This window comes from Papio anubis, chromosome 12, assembly GCF_008728515.1.
Source record: "Papio anubis isolate 15944 chromosome 12, Panubis1.0, whole genome shotgun sequence".
In the NCBI taxonomy this organism is placed as follows: domain Eukaryota; kingdom Metazoa; phylum Chordata; class Mammalia; order Primates; family Cercopithecidae; genus Papio; species Papio anubis.
In genome coordinates, this window is record NC_044987.1 from 5,777,442 (window position 1) to 5,799,791 (window position 22,350).

A 22,350-nucleotide genomic window follows, 5' to 3' on the forward strand; every position below is an offset into this window, starting at 1 on the left:
AGATGAATGGGCTATAGCCTTCCACTGAGACTAATGCCACATGTCTCCCTCAGATCGGAAGTGCATTCGTCACCGCAAAGCAGCTGTCTGCTTCATGAGCAGTGGCTCCACTGAGGGCCCACGCAAGTAGGCAGAGAATCCCATTGCTAAAGGTTCTGGCAGGTCCCTCCCCCATGTGAAAGCAGGATCCCTCCCCCACCAACAAACCTCACAAGCCAAGGGGGCAGGGGGAGCTCGCTTTTCTAGAAAGGTCACTCATCTGACCTCTCATGTACGGGGTCAGAAGGGAACTGAACCTTGTTAGCCAGGATGGACCCTTGGCCCAGCATCCTGCATGGGGCATGTGGGCAGCATGGCTGGCTCTGACTCGGGTGCCTACCAGGAGCCCCCGAGCCAGGACCTGGTGTGGCAGCACTGGGCACAGGGCAGCCAGGTGCTTAGTACGTGCTCAGCAAATCAATGCAGGATGAGGCTGGGTGAGTTGTAAAGAAGGAGGAGGAGGGAGTGTTTTGGGAGAGTGTGGGGGTCTCCCCTCAGGGGAAAGTTCCTCTCAGAGCAACACCAAGTGCACAGCTGACTGGTGCTGGAGAAGATGCCTGGCCAGCTTGGCCCAGCAGGTTCTTGGAAAGCCAGGGATGACGAGGAAAACACGGGGACAGTGACACAAAGGAGGACGAGGGTGGAAGTGATGTGGCCTCTCTCCTCACGTGGCCCCCATTTAAAGAGGGAAGGAGTTAATGTTTACAGGGATGCCACTTTGAGTAAGGCCGAGCCCATGAACTCTGATTTAATTCTGTAATAGTCCACGAGGGGGTGACCCGTGTGCTGCAGAGAAAGAGACGCAGAGGTAGAATCTGGCTCTGTCAGACTGAAAAGGCTTTTTTGGCCGGGCACGGTGCCTCACACCTCAAATCCCAGCCCTTTGGGAGACTGAGACAGGGGAATCACTCGAGGTTGGGAGCTCAAGACCAGCCTGGTCAATATAGTGAAACCCCATCTCGTCTGAAAATACAAAAATTAGCTGGGTGTGGTGGTGGGTGCCTGTCATCCCAGCTACTCGGGAGGCTGAGGCAGGAGAATCGCTTGAAACCCGGGAGTCGGAGGTTGCAGTGGGCTGAGATCTCACCACTGTACTCCAGCCTGGGTGACAGAGTGAGACTGTGTCTCAAAAAAAAAAAAAAAAAAAGGCTTTTTTTCTTTCAAGATGGCGTGGACACTTGAAGTGCAGCTGAAAATGCTTGCGGCTCTCCATCTGGGTGGTGTTTGAAGATTATATGCTTATGCAAGGGTAGCATATTAATATGGCGTGTATGCTTTTACACGTATAACTCTAATTGTAAATTAGCGAATAAGGCAAAGGTGATCGTAATCCACTCGCAGGTCAGTAAGAAAGAAATGAGCTGTAGAATTATGAATGTACTGCTATGAATCTCGGAGGGGGCATGTCTGTGTGTGCGTGAGTGAAAATGTCACAGTCTGCCGGACGTGTCTGTGAAACTAGGCTGAAGGGTTTTGCTAAAGAAACTGAAAGCTTTCTCGAGAAAGGCAGGGTAAGGAGGGAGGGGCACCTGGAAGTGATGAGCACTGACTCATCAGATGCACGGACCATCCTGTAGCAAATAAGATGAAGTGGTACCACATGGGACATGTCACTGAAACTACAACCAAAGCTGCTTATGAATTATCTTCCAGAATCGGCTACGCTAGGCAGAGTCAAATACAAATTAAGGGCTATGGGGTGCACTGGGTGGCAGTGATGTAGGAATCAAAGTTTATATTAACTACGAAGTTCTTCCCCCACAGCTGACTTCTGAGATTTTCCTCCCTGAGGTCTCATATTGCAAAAGGAGCCAGTTGTTTCCTTCCATGCACCTTTCTGCCCACCAGCTATTTCACTGATTCAACTGTCTTTTCTCCAGCAGATGGGAAAATGCAAATCTGTAAGGAGAATATGGAAATTCACTCTTTTAAGCCAGCTACCTGTCAGATATCACAATAGAAACCAACGAGGTGACAGGACGTTTAAAGGAATGCTTCAAAAATGAAAATAAGGCATTTAAATGGGCAGTGGAAATCAAGAGAAACTGCAAAGCTACAACATGAAAAGAGCTAATTAGGAGGAAGTCAGAGCAGCCCAGATCCTGTGACAAGCAAGCCAACAAGCGACATGGCCGCACTCAGAGGGAAGCAAAGCAGTGTCAGTGAAGCCCAGGGCTGCAGGAGAGGTCCTTTGGCCATCCTTGGTGATGGTGGGTCTGCGGGGAGCAGATGGGTTGCGGTGAGGATGGTAAGGGGTGCTCTGCTCAGGAGGCACATAAACCTGCGCAGCCTCAGGCTTGCCCTGGCATGTTCCCACCTGATGACCCCTCTGTGGGCTCCTTGCTCAGCATCCTCCGGAATCACAGGGACCATGGAAGCAGCAGTTGTGATGGTCCCTGCGAGAGTCTTGCCAGGTTAACAACACCTAGAGAGTGCTTGAAGGCCGGGGCCATGGGGATTTGAGAGTCTAAAATCAGTAATTCGCAGAATGATCGGATCGAGGCAGAGAGGAGTGTTAGGGAGGAACCAGGGCCTCTGACTTGCAGAAGCAAATGGACAGAGCATTTGAATGGACAGAGCATCCTCCTCTCCAGCCTCTGCCCATTCAGTGAGTGAGCTCCTCAAGCGTCAGTCCTAGCCTGCCTCTCTGTCCATGCTCTGCTTCCTTCGAGGACAATCTTAGCTAGGAACTCAGCTTCAGGTCCCACTTACAGCCCAATGACTCCCAAACTTAGGACTTTCACTGTTCTGTCTTCAGAGGTCTAGGTATATGCAAATGCTGGCTTTTGAGGGTCCTCAGATGCAAACATGCAAATGCAGGGGCTTGGCTCAAAGCCAAACTCACGCCATTCTCTTTCCAACCCCTCTGAATTAGATTCTACTCCAGGGCAGCTGGGCTCAGGGATTGGGCAGCCCCCGTCCATTTGCTTCTGCAAGCCAGAGGCCCTGGTTCCTACATAACACTCCCCTTTGCCTCGTTCCGATCATTCTGTGCATTATTGCCCTGAAAATGTCAAATCCATCTACGTATCTGTAGCTCCACTGCCTCCTCAGTCCAAGTGGCCATCACTTCTCACCCAGCTGGCCCCCCCATGCCTTCTCTTGTCCCTTTGGAGCCCCTGTCCTGTGTGGCCAGTTGGCAAGTGCTGTTCCCTGCGGGCCTCTGGCAGGAATGTGGCTAAGAGGGTGCAGGGGGCCGGCGGGGTGGGGCAGAGGGCACAGGAGCGGGATGGCAGGTGCCTCTCAGGGCCGCAGGGGTTTCTCTCAGGTTGGCAGGATGAAGGGCCACGATTCCTTTTCATTTCTGTTTCTTTTTTTAAAACTTGGAGCATGAAAGAAATCTTGGGAACTGTGTTCACTGTAACCTAAGAAAGAGGGATGCCTGTGCATCCTGGAGGAGCCCAGTGGAAACCCTCAGGAGTCCCAGAAGAGCTCTCTGCAGACAGGCCTCCGCGCGCAGTGGGCAAGGAAGGCCCCGGGCAGGGGGCTGGGCACGGCGGGTTCCCGAGATTCAGGAGAAGTCCCCTACAGAGCGCGCTCTGCAAGCCCTGGCTGTGGAGAGGATGAAGGTTTTGCCTGGAATTGGCACTGTCTTTTGATGGCACATTTTACATGTGTAAATCCTTAACGCTGATTTGATGGAAAAGCATTGCTTTTGTTGACAAAACCTGCATGTTTAGTCTCTCACTAATTTTTTTTTTTTTTTAATGAATGTGTCCATGTGTTTTTACCAAGTTCTTGCCTCTTGTCCAAGAACTTGGTTCTTGGTTCTTGTCCAACAACATGGACATTTGTCTTTATAAAATAGAATGACGTTTTTAAACAAACAAAAATTATTCTATGCAATGAATCAGAGCAATCAGTGCAGAACCCTCCTTCCAACCTGGCTGTGGGCTCCCAAAGGGCAGGGACTGAGTCAGCTTGGTTTCCCCAGGTCCTGTCGGGACGCTCGGGACACAGAAGGGGCTTGGCAAATGTTTGCTGAGTATACATCTAGCCTAAAACGATGGCCTGGAAAGGCATCTAGGAACATCCTCATTCTACATGTAAAGAATCAACTCCCAAATCCCTCCACCCTCAAAGGGTTTTGTTTGTTTGCTGGTTTTTGTTTTTTTAAAGGAACAATCTGATTTTCTTTTCTTTCTTTTTTCTTTTTCTTTTTTTTTTTGAGTCAGAGTCTTGTTCTGTCACCCAAGCTGGAGTGCAGTGGCGTGATCTCAGCTCACTGCAACCTCCGTCTTCCAGGTTCAAGCGATTCCCCTGCCTCAGCCTCCCGAGTAGCTGGGACTACAGGCGCACACCACCATGCCTGGCTAATATTTTATATTTTAGTACAGACGGGGTTTCACCATGTTGGTCAGGATGGTCTCGATCTCCTGACCTCATGATCTGCCTGCCTTGACCTCCCAAAGTGCTGGGATGACACACATGAGACACTGCGCCCAGCCACAATCTGATTTTCATACACAGAGGAGGATGGTTAACATGGCAGTGGAATGGGGCATTATGCATGGAAGGTAGGAGGACTGCAGGTGGAGGGCAGGGCCCAGGGAGTCCAGGATTGGAGCTGGGAAGAGGATCATGAAAGGGAGAGTGTGGGAGGCAGAGGGGGAGCTGGATTTCACTGGACACCACATAGAGCAATCCCAGTTTTCCAGATGTACAAATGTCAGATGCATGAGCAGTGCTTTGTGTAATGCAATTTCCCTTTTAAGATGAACACTTTAAGGGCCTTGAAAAGAGGCTGGTTTTCTCTTTCAGATGCTGCCTATTTGAAATGGATGTGGAGCCAGCTCTCAAGGTCAGGGCTGTGCGCTGGAAGCCTTCTCCATGTTGGTAAGGAGTCTGCATGCCGCCTGGCAGCCCACATAGGTGGGTGGCTGAGCTCGTTCCCCAGCTGCAGACAGGCGGGAAATGGAGCAAGTGATGTGGGCCGTGGACCCTGGCACTGGGAAGGGTCCTCGAACAGTCTGACCAGCTTCTGACACAGAGGGCATGTGCAATAATAGTTAGGAGGGATTTGTCCAGGATGACTCAGAAATATTACTGGGTTTACAACTTGGAAATATTTATGAAAAGAACTTAGACTGACCTGTGGCGTTTAGACCTTAAAGGACAGGGTTAAGGACAGCCAGACAGAGCTGTTCAGACTGTGCCCCAATGTGGCTGATGACCTGTGACCTCCAGGACAAAGGAAGGGTCACAGCATCTCAGGGTGGACTCACAGCAGGTCACCCCAGATAAGCCTCTTGGTGCGCTTTCCCCTGAACTTGGCATGAGATCTGATCTCAGCCCTAGCTCCCAGCCAGGTGTGCGCTGACTCCCCGCTCCCCTCTCCCAAGGCTGCTGCTTCCCTGGGCTCTTTTCAGTTCTTTGGATACAGCTGCCCCTTCCACCCCAGGACCTTTACACACAGCTGATCCCCCAGAGCCCTTGCGGGAGGAGCTCATTCCTGCTCCTGTTTCAAGGCTCAGCTTCCGGGCCCCCCTCAGAGCCTCAGTCCCTGTGGCCTCCCCAGGGGCAGCCCTGCTGTTCCTGACCTCAGCCCCCTGTTAGTTTCCCTCATAGCCCTTATTGCGAACTGGAATTCTTTGATTTGTGTATATTTTCTGTCTCTGTCTCTCCCCCTCCCCACCAGACAGAAAATTTCATGAGGGCAAAAAATCATATTGTCTCTGTTCTGGTCTAAATATTTATCTCCCCTTAAAATTCCTTTGTTGAAACCTAACCCCTTAGGTAACAACATTAGGAGGCGGGGCCTTTGGGCAGTGATGAGGTCATGGGAGAGGATCCTCGTGATGGATGAGTGCCCTTATGAAAGTGGCTTCAAGGAGCCTGTTGGCCCCTTCCACCAAGTGAGGACACCTGTAAGGCACCGTCTGTGAGGAACAGGCCCTCACCAGACACCTGATCTGCTGCCGGACTGATCTTGATCTTGGACTTCGCAGCCTTCAGAACTGTGAGCAGGAAGTCTCTGTTCTTTCACTCTAAGGTATTTTTGTAATGCAGCCCCAGTGGACTAAGACAGTCTTATCACCACTGAGTGTGCGGTGCCTGTTCCTGCTCTGGGCACATAGTAGGTGCTCACTAAATATATGCTGAATAATAGATGTGTGGGAGAATTGAAGTAATGAAAAGTCAGAGATGCTTCAGATGTTGTGTGGAGTTGGCTCTGTGCTTTCTGAGATGTCATTTTAATCCTTTGTCACAATGAGATGGTTGTTGGAAAGCCCTGCAAAGCTTCACCGATGCCAAAGGGAATGGTCAGGATGGTCAGCTCCTGGACTAATGCCCAGGTACTGCTGCTGCTGTGGGGTTCTGGGAGACCTAAACAGGAGCAGCTTCCCTGCAGGATTTTATCTTATATTCAAAGACAGGGTGTGTCCATGGGGTGCTTCATCTGAAGAGGAGGAGTGTGAAGCCTCTCCCAGTGCATTTATTGAATGGGAAAGACACCAGGAGATTAAACAGCCACACTCTCATCCATCAGGGCACAGTCTGGGTTCAGCAAATGCTCTTCCCCCTTTCTTAGCTGTTTCCATGAACCAGAGCAAGCGGGCTCTCCTCTGTAGGGAGAGAGAAGGTGGGTGCATTCCTGAGTGATCATGCCTTCCCACTTCCCCAGGTAACTACATGGTAAGGCGAGGAAATGGTTATTGCCTCGAAGCTTCAGATCACACAGAGCTGGCTGCAGTCTCTTCCATGAGCATGTTTATTTAAGAGGGGACTTGGGGACTGGGTGTAGTGGCTCACTCCTGTAATCCTAGCACTTTGAGAGGCCAAGGCGGGTGGATCACCTGAGGTCAGGAGCTCAAGACCAGCCTGGCCAACATGGGGAAACCCCATCTCTACTAAAAATACAAAAAATTGGCTGGGCGTGGTGGTGGGCGCCTGTAATCCCAGCTACTCGGGAGGCTGAGGCAAGAGAATTGCTTGAACCCAGCAGGCAGGGGTTGCAGTGAGCCGAGATTGTGCCATTGCACTCCAGCGTGGGCAACAGAGCGAGACTCTGTCTCAAAACAAACAAACAAACAAACAAACAAATAAATAAATAAATAATAGAGGTGATTTGGAATGTGGCATCCAGTGGGCACATGCACAGGAGTTCTCAGTGAAGCTACACGTCATCTCCTCTTCCTCGCTCCCTGCTGCAGCCTCACCCAGCGCAGCCGAGGATTGCTCCACTTACACTTTTGCTTACTTGGTAGAAAAATGAAGCACTAAGTATATGTTAATCTGCCCAAATTCTCAGTAATTTCTCCTCTGGGATTTAGGATTTTTGCCTCCACCAAGTGAGCCAAGGTTATTTGAATAGCAGCTTCTGAATCAACGTAAATACTCAGAGAAAAAGTCAGCAATGTTTCTGCTTTCAAAACTCCTTCCTAGACATTTATTTACCATAAGAAAGTCAGCACGCTTTATCACTGGGATCTAACAAGGCCTAAGGAGACATCTGCTATGCATGCGTTGGTGTTGGTCTTCTTCTGACTAGAACCAGCAGAGCGCATCTTCTGGGCCCGGGTGAGTTTTCTTTTTTCTTTTTTTTTTTTTTTTGAGACGGAGTCTCGCTCTGTCACCCAGGCTGGAGTGCAGTGGCGTGATCTCGATCTCGGCTCACTGCAAGCTTCGCCTCTCAGGTTCACGCCATTCTCCTGCCTCAGCCTCCGAATAGCTGGGACTACAGGCGCCCGCCACCACGCCCGGCTAATTTTTTTTTGTATTTTTAGTAGAAATGGGGTTTCACCGTGTTAGCTAGGATGGTCTCGATCTGACCTTGTGATCCGCCTGCCTCGGCCTCCCAAAGTGCTGGGATTACAGGCGTGAGTCACCACGCCCTGCTGGGCCCGGGTGGGTTTTCTAAGGGTTACTTTCAGATAGTTGCTTTTATTAGATTATGGGTCTAGTTCTCCTTCCTCAAATTGCAATCTGAGCTTGACTGACAAATGTGCAAATTCACAGATTCATCATTTCCCCTGACCTCATGTCTCCATTCTGACACTGAACAGTAACTGTAGCGCAATCCCCAGGCAAGAGCCATTCCCAGAGCTCCTGGCCTTTGCATGGGTCTTACCAACGTGAAGGCAATTCACCCTCAGAGTCACCAGGTACTTTTGTTCATGGCTGATTTTGAGGCTCAGCACATGCTATTGGCCCAAGCCCCATACACAGATTTGCTGATGCCCGGTTACCGTGGGGGGGCCATGGGGCCAGATATGGGAAGCACTCCCACGTACATCAGAGCTGTGCTGCCTTTCTCCTCTGAAAATACTGCTTCTCATTTTGAATCAGAGCCCTGGTGAGCATTGGTGTTGGTGTACGTGAGGGATTTTCTGTAAATCTCGGCTCTTCAATATTGCCACTGGGTGACCAGAGCAGAAGAGAAGCGAATCTTACATCCTCTTCTGCTAATGACATTTTCAACAGAAGCTTTAGGACTTCTCTTGAAAGATCCTGAGACCTTTTGCCAACATTAGAAATCACAGCCTCCTCTGCCCCTTTCCCACTGTTCAGCGAGAACGATCCTTTTGCAGATGTATGCCCTGACAGCAGAATGCTAGTCCAAGGGGCCCCTAAAGTAGGTATTTTTAGAATTACTCATTACATAGGTAATGTGGGTTCTGAATATTTGACATTAAAGAATGTACAGAAGTTATTTGGGGGTGGCATGAATGACTTAGTGTGAGAACCCTTGCTGCCCGCACCCTCCGCATCTGCCGCCAGCTCTGCCTCCAGACACCTGGTGCAGCTGCCCCTATCCGGCTGTCTCCTCCCCACCTTTGCCCATTCTCCCACCTCAAAACCAGTGGTCTAGATGTTGATACTACATTTTTAGGCTAACAAAACCAAGAAGGACAAGGTTTCTACAACTGGCAATGAGTTTACATGGGCAACTAGTGGCCGTCTGTTTAAAATGAGAAAGAGTTCTGCAAGGTCAAGTCCATTTTATTGTGTGAATTTTTAGCAGTGCAGTGGTGTTCTTTTTCATATGAAGATTGATGAATCCTACACAGGGAGAAAAAGATTTGACGGCAGTTTAAGGAGACGTTGTTAGCAAAAACCAAGGCGAGCCGAGTAAGTGGCTTCTCCCCGAAAGCAATTCTTCCCTGTCTAATCTCTTTTTGCAGCTCATTAGTTCTCTGGGAATCAGAAAAAGGTTGTTTCTCAATTATCCTGCCACAGGGGCACATCCTGGGTGAAAGCCGGGGCTCTGCGGCACAGCAGGTGAATCGGCACGACGCCATCCCAAGAGCCAGGGCTCTCCTTATCTCTGTTGCCTGGGTCCAGAGAGGTGCCGTGGATGCGAGAGTTTAGGCAGGATCACGGCCCCTGCTGTTTGTTTGGGAGGCGCTTGGCACCAAGGCCATGCCTCTTATTACTACCCGTAGCCTTAAGCAAGCTCATGAACCTCTCTGAGCCTCAACTGTCACGTTGGTAAGAGCTTCTTGGCAGTGTTTTGAGAATCAAGTGCCTGACCCACGGTGGGCACCTAACACGTGCTCCATGATGCACAGGCAGAGATGTTTCAGTTACAAGACAGTGGGCAACTTTGGTTTTTGGCAACTTCAGTACAAGCAATTTAAGTTTCTCTGGGGGTCACCTCACATGAGGCATAGGATAGATGGGGCTGGAAGGCAAGCCATGAGATAAGGGGTGTGAAAAAGACGCCCCACTGTTATAGATCACGAGCAGGGACAGTGCTCCCCAGACTGCAGGGGCTCTTCTCCTCCGGCAAGGTAACTGCTCAGGCCAGGACCTCAACCTCAAAGCAGAAGCAGGAGGCGATGGGCGGTGGGCTCTCTGACGACACAGGAGGCCGGTGGGAGGGAAGTCTGAAGGGGAGAGTCACGGGCAATGCTCATTCTGCCCTGGCCTGGGGACAGGATCCTTTAGGCAGTGGTGACATCTGTCAGGCATCAGATTGGTGGAGCAAGGAAAACAAGTGGGAACGGTTCTCTTCTGAGTTCCTGGAGGCTTCTCCCTACAGGGGACATTCTCAGAGAGCTTCAATTAAGGCAAGAAACCAGCTCTCCAAACTTTCAGCATCCGAAAGTGAAATACCTATCACTTTGGGATTTTGGAGATACTCAAGACTGTGGCAATGACCAGTGCACGACCCCATCTTAAAGCGGGGTCAGCCCTCTGGGGTCCATCAGATGTGATGGCGTGGGCTCAGAGCCTTCACAGAACCAAGGGCTGTGGCCTCTGAGTGGTTTGTATGAGGGAGCAATGTCTTGAAAATGGCTGGGCGCGGTGGCTCGTGCCTGAATCCCACTTACTCAGGAGGTTGAAGCATGAGAATCGCTTGATCCAGGGAGGTGGCAGAATTTGCAGTGAGCTGAGGTTGTACCACTGCACTCCAGCCTCGGCACCAGAGCAAGATCCTATCTCTACATAAATAAATTAATTAAATATTTTGAAAGTGACCCCTTGAAACTCTGTCCATCATCAGACTCTGCATTTAGTAAGTCCATGTTTATTCAAGAACTTCTAGAAAATGAAGAACTTTTCAAACTTTTATTGCTTCGACTGGTCACCAGGAAGGAGATTTCCTCGGGATGTGAAGGGGGTCTTCTTGCTTTTAAATTGGCATGGTAGAAGGCAGAGGAGGCACACCGGGGCAGTGTTGCACTAATCCCACTATGCCCAGGCTCGGGCCAGGCAGGGAGTTTTGGCTAAGGACCCTCTGCACACTTCCTCTCCTCTACCCAGAGCTTCTAGACTTGGCTGAGAGATGTGACCTGGTCCTGGCTCACGGAGGGCCCTGGTGGAATGAGAGAACTGGAGAGTGGCTCCCTTGGTCAGTTGGGTGATGTTTCAGTCATAAATGAAGGCAGGTGTGGGGAGGAGCCAGGCCGCTGTCTGGGTGCAAGGCCGGCTTCGCCTTCACCTCCCCTCCCTTGCTTAGTTGACCCCCATGGGCTCTAACCTGGGGGCACTGACTGGTCCTAAGACAGGCTTAGATCCGGCAAGGGGGTGTGGAATGGTTTTGCTGTTAGTAACCCTGGGGTCCAGGGAGCCCCGGGGGAGTGCTGGCCTCAGCCAGAGGGTTCCAGCTGTAGCTCCGCCAAAAGGCACCCAGCCTTGGTGATGAGCTGCCTGTCTGAGACTCCTGGGGGCATGCAGCTCCCCTGCTGGGGCACCGTCTGCTTCCCCTAAGTGGGGTGCCAGCCCATTCCCCATTCCCTCCAAGGCCTGCTTCCCCAAGACGGATGCCTGGGACCACAACTCCACGCCCTGCCACTGGTGGGAAGACCTCATTTGGCCATGGCACCCTGCGCACCTCTCAAGATCCCGCCCAGGAGCAAAGCTCTGGGAGCCCCTCCTGGCAGTGCGCAGACCACAGAGGCAGTTCCCGTCCCAGGCTGGCCCACTCCCTTCCAGCCCCAGGCCTAGAAAACGCATCTGAGATGAACCGGGCCTGAGCTCTGAAGTCTTCCCTTTGCTCTGCCTCAACTTCCTACCTCTCTGTGGCTCTGCTCCTCTCCCGGGAAGAAGTGCCATAACCAGGGCAGGAAAAGGCTTCCATTCTCAAAGGCCAGTTGAGAGCTGTGAAAACTGGGTGAGGCCCCCGTAATTCTGTGGCCTGGGAACATTGGCACTCTCTCCCCATGTCAGGCCAGCTAACCTGAAGCCTGTGTGTGTCAACACGCATTCCGAGACCTGACAATCTGCCCCGCTCCACCCTTGCTCTCACTGGGCCTCCAGAGCAGAAAACCCTGGAGGTTGGTGATTTTCAGGCTCTTCTCTACTCTTTTTCTCTTAACACTCACCGTGTCCCTGAATTCTCCTGCTGACCCCCTTGCCCTGTTGTTTCCAGCCTGGGAGGGGCAGCCACTCCCTTCGCCTTCCCAGGGCATCCTCCCTGCCCTCCCTGCCCAGCCCTCCTGGTTGTAGCTCTGCCTGCAGAGGGAGGCCCAGGGGCTTTGCAGCACCGGGCTGGGAGCTTGGTCCAGGCTGAGCTTGATGGTGAAGCTGCCACTGCAGTCACCTCTCACTTTTGATTCACATCCCGTCATCTGCCGTGATGGCAAAGGTGCTGAGCCCTGTGGCAGAGTGTCTCAGCCACAATTGGGGCAGATGCTGATTCTTTTTTTTTTTTTTTTTTTTTGATGGAGTCTGTCGCCCAGGCTGGCGTGCAGTGGCACAATCTCGGCTCACTGCAAGCTCCGCCTCCCAGGTTCACACCATTCTCCTGCCTCAGCCTCCCGAGTAGCTGGGACTACAGGCGCCCACCACCACGCCCGGCTAATTTTTTATATTTTTTTAGTAGAGACGGGGTTTCACTGTGTTAGCTGGGATGGTCTCGATCTCCTGACCTCATGATCTGCCTGACTTGCCCTCCCAAAGTGCTGGGATTGCAGGTGTGAGCCATCACACTCTGCCCAGATGCTGATTTTTAAATGCTCCTGGCTCTCCTTTCTCTTTGCCCCATTCCTGTTTCAGGGCCAACTGGCTCATCATGCCCCCTGACACTCAGCTTTCTCCCCAGGTCACACCACAGGCTCACTGAGATTGTGAAAAAACAACACAAAACAAAAAAACTACTGTAATGATTAGAAGCACTCTGAGATTCTTGGGCCAAAAAGCACTAGAAAAGCCCCAGCTGCTGGGGTTCCCCTTGGTGGGAGGTGCAGGGCACAGTGTGATTGGGAGTAGGCCAGGAAGCTGCTGATGCCACTATGCTTGTGCTCAGAGGGGCTGTCTAGTCCCAGGTCACCTTCTAAGAGTCACTCTAATGAGATCGATTCTCCAGTAGGTTACATTGGACACACAGAACACAGCAGAGGAAAAGCACACACTTGGCAGATAGTAGCGGAGAACACCAACGGCTGTACGCTCTGTAGCTCTCAGTAATGGGTCATCAGTATCTGATTTAAAAGGAATTGCCTCTGTGACACGGATGGACCTTAACCCATGAGGGCTCTGTGAGCTCATCCCAGACTACAGGTTTGAGCTCCCATCAGGTAAGGCTCCTCTCTGAATCCACGGCAAGCCTCATGGTGGAAGGAATGAGAGGACAAGGTGATGGCTCTCTCTAGATGTCAGCCCCTGGAGGGTCTGTGAGACCCAAAAAAGGAAGTGACCCAGGGCAGGGAGAGAACAGATGCCACCTTGTAACATTCACCATGGGGAAACTCATCCTGGCCTGGCCCTTAGCCAGCACCCACAAGAGGCAGCACTGCCATGGGGGGCCCAGGAAGGATGCCACTGGCTCAGGGAGGCCCTGTGCTGGGAGCTGTGAGGGCTGGGTATATGGTTCCTCCTCACAGCCTTGATGGCTTCTGAGCCCCCAAACAGCACACTCAACTATTCCCCTCCCCTGGTCCCAGGCTCTGCAGTGCCTGTGCTCACTGAAGCCAGTGACAGGAGGTCTTAGGGAGGCTGCAGCCCTCACACCGAGCCCCTGGCCTCCCTGGACCCACCTAGCCTCTTGGGCTCATCGTCTTCATTCTGCTCAGCCTCTGCATCCAGCCCTGCCTCAGCACAGCCCCCCAGCAGCGGGGGGCTGGGGAGGTACTGGAGGAGCCGGCCTTCCCGCTTCATTTCTGCCAGCTCCTTGGCACAGCAGCTGGGTGTGTTGGTCTCATAGGTGTCGTGGAAGGTGTTGTAGTCCACCTCATAAAAGCCCTTTTCCAAAGTGAGGACTGGTGTGAATCGGTGGCCCCAGAGCACCTCTGTATCCATGTAGGAGCTCCGGGCTTGGCAGGTCATGCCTGGGAAAACAGAAGTTACATGCATTATGATGCAATCATCCATCCATCTATTCATCCATCCATCCATCCATCCATCCATCCATCCATCCATCCATCCATCCAATCATCTATCCATCCATCCATCCATCCATCTATCCATCCATCCATCCATCCATCCATCCATCCATCCATCCATCCATCCAATCGATATCTATCCATCCATCATCCATCCATCCATCCATCCATCCAATCGTCTATCCAGGTAAAGATTAAAGATTAAGGTAGAATTAAGGTGGATTAAGGTGCATTAGCATTAAAGGTAAAATTAAGGTAAAGATTAAGTTAGAATTAAATTAAAAAGGTAAATTAAGATTTGATAGATAATAATATGATAGGTAAATTAAAATTAAAATTACAGTGGGTGGAGTGGATTCGATGGGGTCAAAGATTAAGATTAAAGGTAAAAGTTAGTGCGTGACGTGAATTAAAGATTACACAAAGGTGCATTAGTTATTAAATGCATTAAAGGTAAGATTAAGATTAAAATTAAATTAAGAATTAAAATTAAATTAAAGTCAAAAGTGGGAACAATTAGAAGTAAGACAAAGATTACAAGATTAAAGATTAAAGAACAAAGTGAATTAGTGCTGATATGATGGGTAAAAGGTGAGTGAGTGGGTAAAGACAGGTAAAAGGTAAATTAGGTGATAGCAATGCTGATAAAGGTAAAGGTGATTACGTTAAAATTAAGGTGGTGAATTGGGTAGATGGATTCGTTAGATTGGAGTGGATTAGATGCAGTAAAAGTAAGGTGGTGTTAGTTTGGGTAAGATTAAAATTAGATTAAATTAAATTAAGATGGGTCGTCGAGTTAAAATTAAGATTAGATTAGGACATCATCCCATCCTCCACCCCAATTATTTTATTCATCCTATCAGCCCCAGTGCTCTATCCCATCCTATCTGTCCAACATCCATCCATCCATCCACTCATCTACCCAATCACCCATCCATCCAATCATCCATCTACCCAGTCATCCATACATTCATGCATTCCTTCATCCATTCAATCATTCATCAACCATTTCATGAACATCTGCTTTGTGCTAAGCACAGTGGAGATGTAAAGCTGAATACGACACGTCCTTGCCCTGGAGGAGTTCAAGGCATGGTGGTGGCAGAAAATTAGAAACCAACATGCAAGATTCTGAAAGTCATTTCCTAGAGATTGGAGTGAATAGATGTTGGAACAGTTGAAGGCAGGGACTTGGTTCCTGAAAACAGCATTCAGGTCTAGAAGATTGAGATGGGAAAAAGGCAGGAGAGAGCAAAGATAAATTCAGCGTGAATGAACACGGAGAAGCTGACAGGCATTTGGAACATATGGGGATTGTTTTGGGTAGACACATATGGAGAGAGGGCTCCACACTCACATACACACAGGAAGAGGAGCAGACGCACACACAGAGCTTGACTTCTTGATTTGAGGCTGCTCCAATGCCTCCCTTCCCGTCTACTCAGCCCGTGCCATGCCTGTGCTATTTTTAGGTGTTGCTTTCTCTCCAGAGAGGAGAGCAGCTTTGTTTATGAATGAGGAGGCCTCTGTGCTTAGGGTCACAGGAAAGCAACTTTCTGATATTTAATCTTCTGGCCAAGGAAGGCATTAACTGTGCTGGTTGGGTGCTGAAGGCAACCATCTCCGGCTCCCACTTTGAGTTTTCTCTGGGAGGGGCTCATACAAACCAGACCCAGGTCCAGGGCTGCTTCTCAGCCCCAGCGCACCCACACAGGGGGGCCCACAGCCTGCCCTCTGCTCTCAGGGATGCCTGCCTGGGCCGGGCCTCTCCCTTCAGTCCTCACCCTTGTTGTCCCCACAGCCTTGGCAGAGAGGCCCGAACTGGGCCCTGAGCAGCCTAGACTATGCCAGATGTCTGCAGGCTCCCAGGGCCTTGGGAAAGGTGTGGGCAGGACCTTTCCCCTTTGGGCGCCTCCTGCTGCTCATGGGGTGTGGTAGCAGCTGCCCTGTAGCTAGAGATCCTGCTGTGTCCCTGTCACTGCTCGATGCCTCTGGAAAGGATTCTCCAGGTGTCAGGTATAGTGCTCAGCACAGGGTGCTCCTTTTCATCTTGAATCCTCCCAACAGCCCTAGGAGATCGATTTTCCTCACTCTGCTGACAGGGTAAGCAGCTGGCTCAGACCCGCTCAGGCAGGATACAGCGGAGTTGTGCTACTCAAGCCGAGGCATGGATTCCCAGCCCACACCTGGCTGCATGTGCCTGACAACCAAGCCACCCACATCCAGGACAGATGTGGGCCGGGGTCTCCTGCCCTATCTCCCTGGATCTCCCCTACAGTTTCTGGGACAGAGCAAGCATAGCCCAGGTTGTAGGAGGGGAAGGAGGACAAACCGTGAGGACAAGTGAACGGTGGGCCCCTGACTTCGAGGGAGGCATGGCTGGGGGTGTAGCAGGGCGGATAGCACTGGTTCCCTCCACTATGAGCCTGTGGGCGCTCTCCCCGCTGTGTGGCTGGCGAGTGAGGGCGGCCTTGGGGAGTGGTCAGGCATGCTATGATTTGTCCCCATGTCTCTCACCCAATCCCTTTTTTGTGACTCCAGAGTGAAGCTCTTCCCCTGAAATGCAGCCTGGGTCCTGATTCTGACCCTAGAGCCAAGGACAGGGTGACCTGCAAGCCCCTAGCTCTGCAGGGGAAAGCTTCCTGTGTCCTGACTGTCCTTGGCCCCGGGGGCTGCCCACCTGCCACCATATGCTGCCTGCTAGGCTCCAGCCCCCAGCAGATGGCCGAGCAGCCCTCTGTGGCACCAGTCCCTGGAGCCTGTCATTGCCCTCTCCTGGTTCCACTGACTTCAAAATGGGAAGGCTTGTGGAGTCTGGGTCTGAGTCCCCTGCCCGGCAGCCAGCTGCCCGGGGTCTGGAAGGCGTGCTTGGCCATCTTTCTGACAGGCCCCTAGTATTTCAGGGGGGCAGAGTGGTGAGAGAAGCTCCAGATTTGTAAGTGGAAGAGCTGAATATGCGCACTCACTGTCTACATAATGCTTTTGAGCTTCAGCTTCGACATCTGTAAAATGAGACTGAAGCCAGCTCTACACTGTTGTTTGCAAGAATTAGAAAAATAGACATGCATAATTCTGAGTGTGATTGAGTTTCTAGAAGCCATCCTTAGGGCCTGACCAGCTGCTCATTGTACCTGGTTGGAAAGAAAGGGGGGGGGGGGGGGGGGGGGGAGAGAGGGGGGGAGGGGGGGGGGGGGGGGGAGAGAGAGAGAGAGAGAGAGAGAGAGAGAGAGAGAGAGAAAGGAAGGCACAAGGAAGAAACAAAATACGCAGGATGTCGGATTTTGCTGGTGGTGGGGTGGGGACTAGGATTCTCAGCCAGAGCTCAGGCGGTCCCAGGCCTTGGGATCCCTGGAGCCACCTCACAGAGGTCTGCCGTGGCTGAGTGGCTGAGGAATGGGGGGGTCCTTGGTTACCAGCTGCCGGTGAGTCAGTAGCTGAGCAGGGAGGTGCCATGCTGGCCACAAAAAGGGCATTTTCTTGGGCATATGTGGATGTTGATGCCTCAGTATGGATGCACTGGTGTTTTTTTTTTTTTGTGAGAAAGGAGCCTTGCCTGCCCTGGGTTCACTAAGCCAACCTTCTGCAACAACGCTGAGGGCTGGCTGCTCCAGAGGGGGCCCAGCCAAAAGAGCCCCTCCCCTGCAGCAAAGTTCTTTCCAAGTAAAGGATTGGTGAGAACCCTTTTGAGTTTCGGAAATTCTGCATCCTCTCCTTTCCCAGTGATGAGACTCAGTGGGTAAGGAGAGCGAGAAGTCCACTAGTCCACTGTAAAGAAACCAGTTCGTCTTTGTTTCGCCCTGTGATTACCAGAGCTATCTGAGCAGCAAGCTCTTCTGGGTAGAACACTTGTTCCAAGAAGGGGCAGTTTGGCCTGTTGGAAACAAGTGCTGGCTCTGGGGTCCCCTGCCTCAATTTCCACCCTGGCTCTATCACGCAAAAGTGCTTGCTCTTGGGCAAATAATTTAGCCTGTCTGTGTCCCTGTTTCTTTATTTGTACCTTAATAAAAACTATCTCAGCTGGGCACTGTGGCTCACACGTGTAATCCCAGCACTTTGGGAGGCCAAGACAGGTGGATCACAAGGTCAGGAGTTCAATACCAGCCTGGCCAACATGGTGAAACCCTGTCTGTACTAAAAATACAAAAATTAGCTGGGCGCGGTGGCGGGCACCTGTAATCCCAGCTACTCCAGAGGCTGAGGCAGGAGAATCGCTTGAATCGGGAGGTGGAGGTTGCAGTGAGCCAAGATCGGGCCACTGCACTGTAGCCTGGGTGACAGAGCAAGACCCTATCTCAAAAACAAACAAGCAAGCAAACAAAACAACAACAACAACAACAACATCACAAAAAACCCCACTATCTTATAAGGCATGCGAGGACATTTGGCCGAATGATAGATGTTTATGGTTTAGGACAGTGCCTGAAAGTTGGGAAGCTCCTGTCAGTGTTAGCTGTTGCTATTACTCCATCTTGAGTAGCAGTACCACTCAAAGCACAATTTACGGATTGAACGTGTTGCCTGTGCCACCCCAGGACTCTCAGGCACAGACCTGCATCTTCTTGGGTCACAGTGGTCTAAGTCTGAAGTGTAAGTAGGGCCATCTGTGGCTAAGGAGGACAAAGTGCCTTACCTGTGGCTTCCACCATCCCTTCTAGAATGACCACGACTTCGAACTCCTCCTGATGCAGCTGAGCCTGAGACATCTCCCAGAAAGGGCTCTTCTCGTTGATCTCGTGGGAGATGATCAGAGGAGACACCAGGAAGAGGCGGTCGTCGCCCGTGTCGAAGCCCACGTTGATGTCGGTCTGGTTCAGGGGGATGAACTCCCCCTCCTTGGTCTGCCGGGACTTGATGAGCTTGGCTCGGATGGAGGCCTCTACGATGTGGGAGTTGCGGAGGTCACCCACCCGGAACATGAGGCACAGCTTCTCGTCCCGCATGGAGATGACCGCGTTGTTGGAAAACATGAGAGTCTCAGCTCTCTTCTTGGGCTGGCTGATCTTGACAAACATGCACCCCACCATGAAGGCATTGACGATGGAGCCCAGGATGGCCTGAACCAAGAGGAGTATAATCCCCTCCGGACACTTCTCTGTGATGACTCGGAAGCCATACCCAATGGTTGTTTCCGTCTCAATGGAGAACAGGAAAGCGGACACGAAGCCACTGAGGTTTTCAACACAAGGGATCCACTCTTGGTCACCAACATGGTCCAGGTCACCCCGGATGTAAGCAATGAGCCACCAAATGAAGCCGAAGAACAGCCAGGTGACGGTGTAAACCATGGTGAAGACGAGCAGGTTGAAACGCCACTTGAGGTCCACCAGGGTGGTGAAGAGGTCACTCAGGTACCGGTAGGTCTCCTGGACGTTGCCGTGGTGCACATTGCACTTGCCGCTCTTCTCCATGTAGCGCTGGCGCGGCTTCTTGCCCTCGGCCAGCAGGCGCGTGCGGTCTGTGGCAATGGGGACATATTCGCGGGCCTGTTTGGGAATCCTCTTGGGGTCCCATGGAGTGACTCCAATCTCCATGTCCTGGTTCATGGCATTCCTAGAATCACCAGCCATAGCTGGGATGCTTTGAGTTAAAAAAGACACCATCAGGGAAGTGGGCTGTTCTGATTCACTAGAACACAAGATCAAAGGCCACCCCCGCCCCGGGGCTCTCCCAGGCTTCTCCTCTGGATCCAGGGGTCGGGGTGTAAAATCGTCAAGGGCAGGGGCCTCACTCTCTTACAGGGTTCTTTTGTATCCCTGGTGCCTAGTACAGAGTCTAGCACATAATAGATGCTCGATAGCTGTCTGTTGAATGAATACATCAACAACACCTAGGTGCAAAGTACACATTAAGTGTTAAAAGGGTTTGAGAAATGTGGGAGCAATTTTAAAAAGAATAATCACAACAGTTTATTAAATGTACTATGTCCCATGCATTCCATGTGGATTGTCGCTTATTATCACCACAGCAACTCACTGGCATTAGATATTGGAATTCCCACTATATAAACAACATATTGTTTGCTTATGAATCAGGCTTAATTCAAATCGTCTCTCTCCCACCATCAGAAGGTAAGCTCCACGGGGGCATAAGTGTGTGTTCGTTTTGTTCTGTGATATTCCAAGCACTTAGAACATAGCCTGGCACATAGATGTATTCAAAAAGTACTTATTGAATAATTGGATGGATAAATAAGAAAACAGGGTTCCAAAGAGGTTAAGTGACCCCCAGGCCGAGCTGATATTTGGATTCCTGCTCATCTGGCCCAAGCCTGTGCTGTTTCTTTCATTCCTTACTGTCTCCATTTATCTTGAGGCCTTTTAGCAGCAGACAGAAAGGAAGAGGCGGCACGTGTCTGATTTGTCGATTGGTCACTCCTACCATCTGAGTGTGAAGTCTGAGGCCATCTGAGCACTTATTAAAATGACAAATTGCTGTGTAGGCCCGCCATTAGAAAATTTGATTCCCTGTCCTCTAAGAAATTGAAATGGACAGGATGTTAATGGCCCCAAGGCTCTTCAAAGGGCATAACATGTTTGGGGGGTACCTGCCACACCCCCAAGAGATACCCAGACGCCTGCAGTACAGGTGTCGGATATTTCCCTCAAAACCCATTTGACATGCTTTAAGACTCTCATGCAATTAGGAAAGACCTCTTTAATTAACAATAACAGACTACATTTGTGAGCACTCAGAAGCCAGGCACTGCACTAGGACATTTCTATCCATTAGCTGATTTAATCCTCACAACATGGTTAGATAAATACTATTATTATCCCCCCATTTTTCAGAAGAGAAGAATGAAGCTCATGTAGCATGTGGCCAAGTGAGGTTCTGGGTCTAAGTTTATCTGGCTGCAGCCCGAGGCCTGACCCATAGCACTCACCACACAATGGCCAGCAGACACTGATGCTCCATGGCTCATGCTAAGGCTGATGACCTGCTCCCTCCAGAAAGTTCTATGAGCTTCCAGCCCTGGGAAACGTCACCTTAGGGATACTATCCTTCAACCCTTCTTCCTCTTTATAAGCAAGCTTTCCCTGAATTCGCAGGTACCCTCCTTCCCAGGTATAGGGTGCCCCAGGAACCACCACTTACTTATCTGTCCTGATCAAGGAACACAGAATGCCTAGACTGCTCTGCCACCTGGCCAGCTGCAGACCTGAGCCCTGGAAACATTCCCGGTGCTGAAACCCTGTTTAGGTTGCCACCTGAAGTACTGAAAGATCAAACATGTTGCTAAACAAGTAGGAATTAGCCCAACTTTAGGCCAAGTAACTCCATAACCCAGAGCCCTTGCTGCAGACGTACCTAAACAGAGCATGTCTTTTCTTGCTGTCCGTCATGAGGGCCACTGCAGCGCTCTACATGTAAGTTCCCCTCATAAGTGCTTTGGAACCTGGTGCTTTCTTCTTTGGAATCTCAACTGACCCCATTTGGGGATGGTTTGGGTAGTCCCTTGCAGGAATTCCCCTGCCACCATTCTGAGGGTGACTTCAGCTGCAGGTTCCACCAGGCAGAACACCAGGAAGCTGTGTCCCCAGTGGAACAACCTGGAGAAAGGTGTGTCAACCACTGAGCCGACTGCCTAATGGCAAACCAAGGTAGATTCCAGCTGTCCCGGGAAGTCAGATGACCCTGGCAGGCCTTTTCCTGTGCTGCCTGAGTGGTTATAGCAATTTTAAAGTAACCTTTAAAACATCAGATCGAAAGGTCATCTGAAGGGCTATTTGTCCCACATATCCATTGGCCATTTCCCACTCTGCATAGGGCCACCTGCTTCCTGCTCCTTCGTGTGGCAGTTAACAAAGATAAATGAGACAAGGAGGAAAATGCTTGGGGCTATCTTTGCAGAATCCCAAGCAGGAATTTGCTCTGCCTTAAGTGGGAGACTTCATCCTGAAAACCTGATCACAGACGCTCGGAGATGGTGGAAAATGCTGCTGTCCCAAGGCCCCGTGTATTCTGGACGCCCCCGCTGCTGGAACCAAGATAGGGTTCCAATGGGGGTGCTGCTGCGGACTCCCTGAGCCACTGAGGTTGGGCAGGGCAGGCACAGTGCCCACAGGAATGAGTCATCGGCTGGGGCACATGGGAGCTCACATCCTCCTGTGCTCAGCTCTTTGGGGAAAACAGCTTGCTGCTGATTTTCTGCACTGTTTCCTTCTTTATTTTTAAACATACTTGCATACATTCTTGTAGGCGAAGGCTTTGTGCTGTACTAGAAATGGGAAAATGTTTTCTAGGAGACTTCAGCCCAGATAGGAGAACTTTTTGCGTCCGGCAGATAGGCAAAGGTGGTTTACTTTTGATTTGATATTGGGATGCATTCCTGTGCACTGAATCATCCGCAGAAGTCATTCCTGGCTCAACCCAGGGTAACATTTGGATTCTAACGCAGTGTCCAACAACCTGCTTTGTGGTCCAAAGAAAAACAAACTTAACTTTCTTTGCTCAGTTTACTCTGCTATAAATCCCAGATAATATTCTCTGCCCCTCCAGCCCTGGGAGCCAATTGTAGGGATTCTTGGAAGGAATACATGAT

General features: G+C 50.8%; 1 protein-coding gene across 3 annotated transcripts in view; it reads right to left on the bottom strand.

Annotated features, from left to right (window-relative positions):
• Window positions 1-8,964: 8,964 nt before the first annotated feature.
• The window catches only part of KCNJ5 (potassium inwardly rectifying channel subfamily J member 5), a 31,099-nt gene continuing 17,713 nt past the window's right edge, over window positions 8,965-22,350 (bottom strand). Inside the window, exons 2-5 of one of the 3 annotated variants that reach the window (XM_017949108.3) lie at window positions 21,117-22,220; window positions 18,439-19,385; window positions 13,464-13,754; window positions 8,965-10,801 (exon numbers count right to left, since the gene is read on the bottom strand). In XM_017949108.3, the coding sequence (XP_017804597.2) occupies window positions 10,755-10,801; window positions 13,464-13,754; window positions 18,439-19,385; window positions 21,117-21,151 (1,320 nt within the window). In that variant the 5' untranslated portion in view covers window positions 21,152-22,220 and the 3' untranslated portion in view covers window positions 8,965-10,754. Of the gene's footprint in view, window positions 10,802-12,365; window positions 13,755-18,438; window positions 19,386-21,116; window positions 22,221-22,350 lie in introns of those variants that run through there. The other 2 variants (XM_017949110.3, XM_003910946.4) reach the window with 2 other exon arrangements.